At 28.9% G+C, this 11,438-nt stretch overlaps 1 protein-coding gene across 5 annotated transcripts; it reads left to right on the top strand.

Moving 5' to 3' along the window:
• The first annotated feature begins 2,520 nt into the window (after positions 1–2,520).
• LOC105125773 (uncharacterized) lies at positions 2,521–6,918 on the top strand. 5 transcript variants are annotated; one of them, XM_011026371.1, is made up of 4 exons: positions 2,521–2,638; positions 2,860–3,533; positions 3,804–5,188; positions 6,606–6,918. In XM_011026371.1, exons 2-4 carry the CDS (start codon positions 2,879–2,881, stop codon positions 6,663–6,665), a joined length of 2,100 nt encoding a protein of 699 aa, XP_011024673.1. In that variant the 5' UTR covers positions 2,521–2,638; positions 2,860–2,878; the 3' UTR covers positions 6,666–6,918. The 5 variants fall into 5 exon arrangements, 4 of the variants coding, with proteins under 4 accessions (XP_011024673.1, XP_011024672.1, XP_011024671.1 ...); XM_011026370.1 differs by having other exon boundaries at positions 2,522–2,638; positions 2,718–3,533; XR_842289.1 differs by lacking the exon at positions 2,521–2,638 and adding an exon at positions 6,375–6,461 and having other exon boundaries at positions 2,645–3,533.
• The last annotated feature ends 4,520 nt before the right edge of the window (positions 6,919–11,438 follow it).

Genomic DNA, 11,438 nt, shown 5'->3' with positions numbered 1-11,438 from the left:
TATATTATCCACGCCATGCAAGTTAACAGTGCAAGAGAATTGCATTGCTCATTATTTTTACGTGAACAATGAAAAAAATAAGTAATTCTTACTTTTTTAAATACTGTGTTTTTTCAATGTAAAAATAAATAAAAATATATTTTTATTTTTTTTAATCAAACAACTACGACTGAATTTTAAATAAAAATACAGTCACAGCTGCAAAGCCAAACAGGCTCTAAAAATTAGCGTCATTCTGCGTTTGCCAAGAAAATTGCACTGCCGTGAACAGTAAAAAATAAGTAATTTTTACTTTTTAATATTGTGTTTTTTCAATGCAAAAAAAATATATATATCTTTATTTTTTTTAACCAAACAATTATAATTACGTTTTAAATAAAAACGCAGCCGCAGCTGTAAAGCCAAACAGGGCTCTAAAAATTAGCGTCATTCTGCGTTGGCCGATGCTCGATCTAAACGGACTTGAGTAGAAATTATAGCCCCACGAACTCTTCTCTGAAAGTGTGGAGATCCTTTGAAACCCAAATCAAGCAGCTCGCATCCGTCGATGTTGCCTATAAACTTCTGAGCCCTCCTCGTCTGAAACCAACCACCCGTTCATTTTCTCTGACATTATCGAATAGCCATTGAAGTCCCCAGTCACAACCCAAGGAAGATAAACACAACAATGTCTCCCTCCCAGATGCCTGGGGACTAGCATATCCTGCAGTAAAGTACCATAATCTATTACCATTCTTGTGAATCGATTCAGATTGTTTTTAACCCACATGTTATCATCCATGTACTGAATATTCACCAATTAAAAAGCTACTGAAGATATGATGTTCAATCACCATTCAAAAACAACAGAAAAAGGAGTCATGATACTTACTTATTTCTTCAAACCCTTCATGGAATTCAAAAGATTAAGTTTAGATAGAGATGAATTCTTTGATATATTTGGAGAATAGTTATGGCGGGGGAGGGAAAAGAAAAGAAAAGAAAATCAATTATCTAGTAAAATTCTCTTTAAATACAAAGGTTAGGTTGGATTTTTGGATTTAAGCTGTGTTTGTGTTTGTGTTTGGGTCTGATGAGCCAAAACATAGGTCTCATGTGTGAAATTTTTTATTTTTGAAGTTTTTTTTTTTATTTGAATGTGCAATTTTTTTATTTAATAAATAAAAAGAAATTGTTAAATTTTATCCATTATACATGTTACATGTTGGGGTGACCAATTGATTTCATGTTAGCATGCTAATGTACAAAATAATTATGCATGAATATTTCACTTTATTTTTAATTAAGTAATTACATTTTTATTTTTGTATTTAAGAGTAAGTGTTTTTATTTTTTCTAATTAAGTGTTCTTACTTTTAAAAACTCACCAATTAAGTGTTTCTAATTTTAAAAGCTAACAAGTGTCCATTTAGCATTTTTATGTATTCAATATTTGTACAAATTTAAATAAAATTAAAATTAAGAAAACAGGATAATAATAATTTTTTATTCAAATTAAGAAAAATAAAAATAAAAGACTACTTGTCAATTAAAAAAACTCAGATTGGCTTAATCTTCTCTGCTTTTTCACAGCCCTAACAAATAGAAAAAGTAAAAAATTTGCATACCAAAGTATATAATAATCTCGAATAAATATAATTGATTGCTTGATGCAAAACCTTAATATATAAAAATATGCATCGCTCCTTCGTCTCATCAATATAAATTTCTCTAATTTTTCCAAGTTATTTACACTTATCATTATTTTTTTCTTGGACCGGCGGTCACTGAATTTGCCTAATTGGGAGTGAAAGATAATTGATTGGGTGAACAACATAACTACAAGGATACACCTTATATATTCAATTTTTATTTATTAAATTCTTACTTACCAAAAAATTATTACAACTCTTTATATAAAAAACAAAAAAAAAATTATTAATATTGAATATGAAAATAAAAATAAAATATTCCCTTCAAATAAAAAATATAGAAATTCTAACAATAGTAAATGATAAAGGAAAAATAAAAAAATAAAAAATATATTTATTTTTCTAAAAACTTCTATTTCAAAATTTAAAAATACTAGAACTTTTCTCCAAGAAAAAGATGAACAATAGATTCTATTTCTAGATTAACTCAGTATTTAATATCTAAATTTAAAAAAAAATACTTATTTAAATATAAAAGATATTTTGAGATATCACATAGAAACAATGAATTAATAAAACCGACATTAATAGATATTTTCATGGTAATCGACAGAGGGTGCATTTCAAACAAAAGCATGCGATTTTCTAAGACAACTTTTCAACCTGGAGCGAAACCGACGACAGGGTGTTTGGTAGGGTGCTTCGTGTTTTATTTTAAAGTGTATTTTATATAACAAAAAATTAAAAAAATATTTTTTAAAAAAAATTATTTTTAATATTCACGAATCAGAATAATTTCAAAATATTAAAAATAATTAATATAATTTTTTTAAAAGAAATAAACAGTTGTCCCTGGGAAATCTGTCTTAAAAACTGCTGCTACTTTACTGTACTCCTTTTATGTTTGGTTTTTTCCCGGAAAATTACCATACCGTGATTCTTGTCTTGTCAGATCCTTAGTGGTCGGATCAACTTCAAAGTCTTCAACTGATCTTCATATCTCACATGTACGTAACTTCTAGCTCCTCCTTTCCTTTTCAGCTTACTTAAGTATTAAGCTTTCTTCTTCTTTTTTCTCTCTTTGAGTTGTATTTCTTGATTGATTGTAGTTTCGTCCACATGGTGGATTATGGCTAGATATTATTTGCAACTATATTGGCTAAAAAAAAGATTGAATTTTCTAGTTGGGGTTTCGATTTTTAGTTCTTGAATTGCTTGCAATTCTCAGTTGCTTCATTCAAAGGAGTATGGCTTTCAGGGCAGTTCATTCGTGGACCTTGGCTGATCTTATCTTTGCCTTTCTTGACCTTGTCATTGCTTATGTCCTGCTTTGTGGATCCGCTTATGCATTTCTTTTATCAAAATTCTTGAGTGCTGTTGGGTTTTATCTGCCATGTCCATGTACAGGCCTTTTTGGGTATCAAAATAACGATTTGTGTTTGCATAAACTGTTAATTGATTGGCCGAAAAGAAAAATCTATTATGTACAAGCGCTGGTGAAGAGTAGGTTCCCTTTTGATTTGATTTGGTTTGTGGATCAATCAAGTGATTTGCATGTGGAGGGTGTTAGAGATAAGAAACGGGAAAATGGGGTGATTGAATTGAAGGGAGACGGGTGCTCCACTTCCCTTTCAGGTCCAAGATTTTCGAGTTGTGTTGGTGGAGAAAGTGGATATGATGCTAAGGAGAAGAAAGTTACGAACCAAAAGCACAAGTCTGGGATCCGGAGGCGCAGGAGAGCTACTATTGGATATGGTAGATTCCTTTCCGCTTTGTCTGCAAATAGCACACGCTCAATTGGTCTAGCTGCTCCTCACTCTAGTCATGATAGCGGCGGTGAAATGGGATGTCAAATCAGTGGAAACTTGGGTCCTGCAAGTGGAACTGAAGATGGTCTTCTGGGTGAGTGAAATGTGCATCTTAAGTGAGCTGTTTTTCCTCCCTAAATATTATTCTTTAGTTGTTGGTGATTCTGCTATACCTTTTAGATTCTTAATTACCTGATTTCGGAATTAAAAGTTAAAACAATAACTTTTGTTGAAGTCTCAATGTGTCATAAAAAAAGCGATGAAGTGTGAGTTAAAAATGGTTTCTTTTAAATTTTTTGTTGATTTTCTTAGATGTCACTGAAATGCAAACTGACCTTTCTGGTAATGCCTAATGCCATTTTAGGTGAGGGACATGGTCCAATTGTTATTGATCATTGTAAAAGAGTTCATAGTAGTTTTGAGTTGAATGGGTTGTATGACAAGGGTAAAGGCATCAGAAGCGACCCATCATTTGTTAAAAACATGGCATGTAATGCTGAAGATGTATTGGACAGTGTTAGAAATGATGTGATCAAAATGTTGGAACAATCACTTGAAGAAGAGAAAACTGCACAAGCTGCTCTTTACCAAGAGTTGGAGAAAGAGAGGGCTGCTGCTGCTAGTGCAGCTGATGAGGCGATGGCCATGATCATGAGGTTGCAAGAGGATAAGGCATCAATAGAAATGGAAACGAGGCAGTATCAGAGGATGATAGAAGAAAAGTTTGCTTATGATGACGAAGAGATGGATATTCTGAAAGAGATCCTTGTTCGGAAGGAGCTGGAGAATCATTATCTAGAGAAGAAACTCGAAGCTTATCAGTTAATGAACATTTCAGGAAAAGAGCAGCTGGAAGAAGACTCAAGAAATCAGATGAACAGTACTGGAAAAAGGCCTCCACTTTCATTTGATTCCGATGAGAATCTATCCCTGCTGCCGGAGCAGATGGTGAAGGGTAAAACCATTTTCCAGAAGGAAGTGAAAACAAACGCAACTTGTTCATCAAATAATGAAGAAAGCCATACTCTTGCTTTGGGGAAGGAAATGATGCCAGAGTGTAAGGAGTCAGCTTCTGATTCATCTACTTCAGAAGGGGTGCAGCAGAAAACTGTTTGCGTAGCAGGGAAAGAAAAAACTCAAAGATATGCTAGCGTGGTATCCCAAACTTGTGGAGGCATGGAAGAGGAGATGGGAAAAGACAGAAATCATTTGAATCAAGAAGGAAGCTGTATGCATAGTCCCATGCTTGACACTGAATTGACTGTTTATGATGTTCATGTCGTTGATGATGAAACAACAGTTTGGAAGGAGGGTGGTGGAAAAGAAAGTGGACCATTAAGTAGTGCTCCTTCAAATTTTGAGGTTTGGACCACTAGTGAACTGAGTGATTGTCCAAGAACAAGCATGACAGAAATTGAGCCTGATGGTCGTGGAAGCCATTTGGATACCACTAGCGGTTCACCAGGGTTGGGCGATTCACAGTGCAAAACCTTGGATATTGACTCACAGCGGAGTTCTTCATCGGCAGTCAGTAGTGAAAGGTTTAAAATTGACTCTGAAGTTGAATGGCTTAGAGAAAGGCTACGAACAGTGCAAGAGAAAAAGGATAAATTGACTTTCCCTGCAGAGCACAATGAGAGGGTCAATGCACAATTGAAACTTGTGGAGGAGATAATAAGCCAGCTTCGAGAAACTTATCAGCTGAGAGAGCCAGTGCGGCAGGCTTCTTTACCCCCTTTATCTTCTAAGGTGCGCTGAACAATTTTATCGCGCCGCTATTTAGATTTCCTCTTCATATGTCTAGTTTTGATTTGTGCCTTTGGCATAGTCCTGTGGTCATTTATACATGTTTCTTGTGTCATAAATTTTCCTTTTCTGATTTCCCTTTTTTTCTTTTTTGTTTTGTCATGTATGACAATTACACCAACCTAGTTATTGATGTTAGACACTGCTGAGGAAACAAACTGTAATATCACTTGGAGTTCAGGATAAAATCATACAACTAGATCATCATCCTCAATGGAAGTGTTATGAGGTGAAAAACTGATAGGGAGAACTGCAAATTAGGAGGATTGAGTTCACAGATTTTTAGATCTTGGTTTTTAGAATGGCTGGTACTGCATGGCATTTCTTTGTTAATAGATGGCGTATAACAACTTGAAATGACCGGCTGCTACAGGCCATTGTGTTAGCTTTGACAAGCAGTGTTCTTATTTGCTTTCCATGCATCGTGCTTGGAATTTATACATTAACTTCAGAAGTATAGGAGTGGACCTTTTCTTCTGTTGGCATTTCAAAGTCTAATCTTCATGCTTCTTTTAAAACCAGACTAAATAACATTTCCAAAAACAAGAAGTTTCATTTTACTTTTCATTTCCTTCTGCTTCTCCTTGTTGCTTTGTTTCATTTCCTTCTCATTTTCATTTTGCGTGGTAAGATGAATGAATGTCAAGCACACAATCCAATGGCATGGTTGTGAGAAATCAGAGGTGGCCCTATTTGAGACTAGAGTTGGGACTACTACTAGCAGCCCGCTTGTTTTTTAATGGCACTCTGCTTTTGTAGAGAAAGAAGGAAAGCTGGCAAGACATTTCGTGTGCCATTAACACTTGGTTGTGTTCTAAGATCCCCATGACAGACTAGATATAGGAAATTAGCGTCAAATTCTAAAATGGTCAGAGGTCATTATCAGTGGAAACAAATTGAAGTTTGCATTTGGTGAAGTTGATACACGTTAGAATACCAACAATAAGGAGAGAAAGAAAGGCAAAAGCTAAAGCTATTAGGTGAAATAGAAAATGATAAAATTTAAATTCGTGATCATTTGGTCATTCTTATATCATGTTAAAGAGCTTTTTCAACCTAAAAATTTCAATTTCGATGATGTTCCGAGATATGTTTTATATTAATCTTTAACACCTGTTACATACAGTAGTTGAATAGCAGCACATAGGTTATTTTGTCTGCTTGAGCTAGGTTGTGTTTTCGATTTGATCTCAGTTTCTGGAGGTTGACACTTGAGGTATTAACCCTGTCAATTTTAATGATATATTAGTTCAGATACTTTCAGACAGCTAAGATCTTTCTACCGAGTTGGAGCACATAACTTTTTTGTTCCTTTTCTTTTTGTCAACTTCTTGGTTGAAACTTCACCCTGCATTTTCAGGTGAGCTTGAAAAAAAGGAGTTGCAGAAGTGTGTCGTCGGAGGCCTTTGAAAGTGCCTGAATCATGTATCATATATACCAGAACCAGGAATCTGCACACGTGATTTAGGGTTTTCTCCTGTACCATGTTGGTAGTATTCTGAGAACTGTAAATTTCATTAGCTTTCTAAATCATCAGTACATAGAGTTTGCTGTTGTAAAGTATAATGTTGATCTGGTTGACGAATTTTGAAGTGAATCAAAATTTCTCCAGTTTGTATTTTTTTCCAACAGATTTCTCCAATATATCTTTGAATTTAAAAGTGGTTGTAATAGTTTGTCATCCTTCTTCTGGTTAAAGATTCTCGTGCAATATTATCAAGGAGACCGTCCTAAAGAGTGTGTGCTTGCATAATAGCATTCATGCCAGCTCTCGAGTGAAACTGGTCTCCTCATTTCCCTTTAAAGAAAAAAAAAAAAAACAAAAAGGAGAAAATGCAGCCAATATATTGCTGAAAATAACAAAATATTCTCCGAACGACATCATATTGCAGAATATTTTCTTACGCTCTCCAATAGATAGCTTTAAGTTACTCTTTTAGTATAGAATAGACAGATATTAGAGACAAAAAGATGTGTTTTCGCAGCCAATATGTTGCTGAAAATAACAAAATATTCTCCAAATGACATCATATTGCAGAATATTTTCTTATGCTCTCCGATAGATAGCTTGAAGTTACTCTTTTAGCATAGAATAGACAAAGATATTAGAGACAAAAAGATGTGTTTTCCTGTATTTACTATTTTAAAAATATAAAAATTTATTTGCTATAAACATATTTATTTTATACAGTTACTTTTTTAATTATTATTTATTCTTTTATGTTTTAATAGGGGTGAGTATTTTTGAATCAATCTGTTTTTGGGTAAAAAAAAATTCTTTTTATATTTTGATAATTTCAAGGATTTTTTCTTATAAAAAGAGTGGTAATTTCATAATGAACCCATAACTTCCTATTTAATAAAGGGTATTTAGAGTATAGTAATGTTGTTTTTTAAAGTATTTTTAATTTAAAAATATGTTAAAATAATATTTTATTTTTAAAAAATCAAATTTGTCATTAGCATATCAAAATAATTTAAAAATAAAAATCAATTTTATCATTAACATATCAAAATAATTTAAAAATAAAAAAATAAAATTTTCTGAAATACGCAATTCAAAACAATGCTTAAATTGACAAGCTATCCATCTGTGGGTTTTTTTTTTTTTTTCTAGGCAATAACTCGTTGATAATAAAGAATTGATTTTGAGTCATCATAAATTAATGAAAATGAATCGTATTGTCTATCAAATCCCGTCGATGAAAGATTAAAACTATGAATCAAATATAAACATTCTTTCTCAACCCAAAAAATAAATAACCACACCTCTGTCTAAAATGAAGAAAAAAACCATAACAAATTGGTGAGTTAATTTTTCGTCAAGATTTTTTTTATATAAAAAATCTTTTTAAATAAAATAGTTCTAATAAATATATTAGATTTAAAAAAATTAGACTTTACAGTGAGTCAAATTTAAAATAAATATAAGTCTGATAAATATATCAAATTTAAAAAACTTTGACATTACCGAGTACTAAAATTATAATATGTTTGATTCTTGATGATATTTTAGAATACAAGAATAAAAAACTTGATAAATTATGATATCTTTCTATTTATAACAATTATTTATGTTACGATAATAATTTTTCTTTATACAGACACACAAAATGTTTCAAGTATTGAATAACTTTTTAGTTATTTATCTTGAATTTTGGCATATTATATTAAATAAAAATAATAAATATACTATAAAAGACTATAAAAATCAAAAGAAACTAAATTGAAACGATTGACCGAATGATCAAATAATAAAAACAGGTGAAATATGTATTTGGTATTGTAATTACAGTGTGAAAGAAGAGAGAAAAGGTGAAAAAAAAGGCCCTTATGGTTTAAAAATATTATTTAAAAAATATTTGAGAAATGATTCAGTGATACATATATTAAAATGATTATTATATTTTAAAATTTCTAAATATTTTTTAATCATTATTTTTTCATTATTAAAAAAGATATTGTTTGGTTTTGTTTTTTATCAATTATAAAAAAAAACAAATTAATTTATTAGTTAAATAGTTTTCACTTTCTGCACTAGGACTCATATATAATTGTGTGTTATAAAAACTAAAATAAAATACTTTTTATTGATAAAAACTTGTTTTCCACATAAAAATTCATTTCACTATAATTTTAATTAAATATATATTTTTTAAAAATTATAATTATAAATAGTTTTTAAAATTTTATTTTTAAAAATTATAATTATAAAAATTGTCACAACACCAAATAGCAATCATGATATATAAATATTGTAAAAGTGCCGGTGAAAAAAAACAAACGGAACCTAAATGGTTTGATTTCACCGGAGTCGGATGCCTTGGATTAAATAACTCAAGAAGGACAGCAATGTTGTTGTCATGAAGCATATGCTGATGTTTGTTGGTGGTTGTTGGCTAAGAATATAATTATGAGCTTAGTGACCATATAGGGACCGACAAAAAGCCTATTGCTTACCTCAACACTTACACACAATGTAACTAAAAGGAATCTAAAGTATTTTTTTATTTTTAAAAATTACTTTTTATATTAATATATTAAAAAATAAAATAAATATTAAAAAAAAAACACTGTTCGAATGCAATTCCAAACCGCCTCTTACACATCACTCTTCAATGGATATAGATGGTGTTGATTTTTTTTAATAATTTTATTATTAATGTTCTAATTTTATCATTTTTTTTAATTTTGGTATATTAACTTTATTTATTTTTTATCTGGGAACACTAATTTTTTCAAAAAAAAAAATTAACTGAATATTTTTGTCCACCTTCTATCAGTTTATTATTATTTGATGACTTGTCTTTTGCTTTTACATTGATATTAGCACTCCGGCTTTTATTCTATAATCATTATTAGTACATGTTTTTAACTTTTTTTTTTTCATCATTTACAATTCTTCTATATAAATACTAAAAAATATCATATAATTAATTAAAACTAGCAAATAAATTATTGATACAATTAAAACTGGCCCTTCCATCCAAATTCCCATCATTGTCTTAGATAATAAATGGCGTGACCTATTTTTTCTATCAAAAAACAGTTTGAGATACTCAAATAAAAAAAATCAAAAGCTAAATAAAGTTTAATCTGAATTTCACAGGCATTTTTGGGTTATCTAGTTGAAGAAATTAATAAACTATTTGATTAAAATAATAAAAGAATGTTGGTGTATTTAAAATAAAAGGAATTAATGTTTAAGTTCTTATTTATTTTTGTGTCTCAAAAGTATTTTTTTAAAAAAATTATTTTTATTATTTTTATTTTTATTAATATTTTTTGATATTTTTAAATCATTTTGATGCATTGATATTAAAAATAATTTTTAAAAATAAAAATATTATTTTAATATATTTTTAAATAAAAAATAATTTCAATTACATTTTTAAGCATACTCTAAGTAATTAATTGATATAAAATAAAAGTTATAATACTAATAATATAAAAAAAATAACATGAAAAAAATAATAGAGGTAAGACGTTTTGACAAGTATACTTCACTTATTTAAAAAAAAACAAACAAAAATTAAAATGCGTATACTCAATTAAAAAATATATAAAATTAATGTACCGATAATACAATTTTGTTTTTCCTTTTATTACAAAATATAGGATTCAGATCCTTAGAAAGAGTACGATTTTTATGATCTTAAGTACGATTTAATAGGTATGTTAATGATAATCACAATTACCATGATAATGATGATATAATAACCATAATTAGTTAGCTACTAGATATTTTTTCCGCGTGTTACTGTTAGCCAAACAATATTTTTTTTAATGTAAAAGAAGTGATAGGTTAAACAAATTAAAGTCCCAAGAAATGGGTTAAATTAAAAATTTAAATATTTATAATAAAAAATCAATAATAGTAAATAAAATGACAGGAAAACAACGGAAAAAAACCCACGTTCAAGTCTATTTAAATTCTTAAATAATTTAATATTAACTTTAAAAAATCAGAAAAAAAAGTCAAATTTTAAATAAAAATAGAAAACAATAGCTTAAAAAAAAACTAAAAAAATTTAGGTGAATATCTTAAACCTGGTCCAATCTAAAAAATAATAACTTGTTAAATCATATACCTAAGTTCGAATAAGAAGTTTAAATATTATCTAATTTAATTTTAAACGATAGAATTGTTAAAAAAACCATTAATAAAAAAAATTACAAGAAAAAATAACAAAAAATAGGTTTAAAATTTGACAAGAAAAAACTCATTAAGAATGGAATCCAAAAATTTTTATCACAAACAAAAAAAAATACAATTAAAAAAAATTAGAACCAAACTTAAAAGATTAGAAAAATATAGGAAATGAAATTAGAAATTATTTTTAAACAGATATGATAAGTTATTTATAAATTAGAAAATAATGAAATGAAATAGAAAAAAATTATTAAAGACTAACCCAAATTAATTTTGAATAATGAGATCAGAAAAGAATATTAATAAAATACATGTAAAAACAATAAAAGTAATAAAAATAAAATTTGATAGAAAAAACTTAAAAAAGATATAATTTAATGAAAAAAATAATCCTAAAAAATAAATATCAACTAAAAAAATAAAAACCTTTTAATTTGTCAGTTATGAAATTCTATTAAGAAATTTATTATAAATCAGTTTAAAAATATAATTTAAGAAATTTATCAAAGCTACAAAAAAAAAAAAAAAAAACAAAAAAGA

This window comes from Populus euphratica, unplaced genomic scaffold (genome assembly GCF_000495115.2).
Source record: "Populus euphratica unplaced genomic scaffold, PopEup_1.0 scaffold58.1, whole genome shotgun sequence".
Lineage (NCBI taxonomy): Eukaryota > Viridiplantae > Streptophyta > Magnoliopsida > Malpighiales > Salicaceae > Populus > Populus euphratica.
The sequence above is the reverse complement of the archived record's forward strand: the minus strand, read 5'-3'. Positions and strand labels throughout refer to the sequence as shown.

Excerpts from the sequence above, each read along its gene's own strand:
- LOC105125773 (XM_011026371.1), top strand. The coding sequence starts at position 2,879 with ATGGCTTTCAGGGCAGTTCATTCGTGGACCTTGGCTGATCTTATCTTT. Across the intron at positions 3,534-3,803 it reads AACTGAAGATGGTCTTCTGG|GTGAGGGACATGGTCCAATT; the intron begins GTGAGTGAAATG and ends ATGCCATTTTAG. Across the intron at positions 5,189-6,605 it reads TACCCCCTTTATCTTCTAAG|GTGAGCTTGAAAAAAAGGAG; the intron begins GTGCGCTGAACA and ends CTGCATTTTCAG.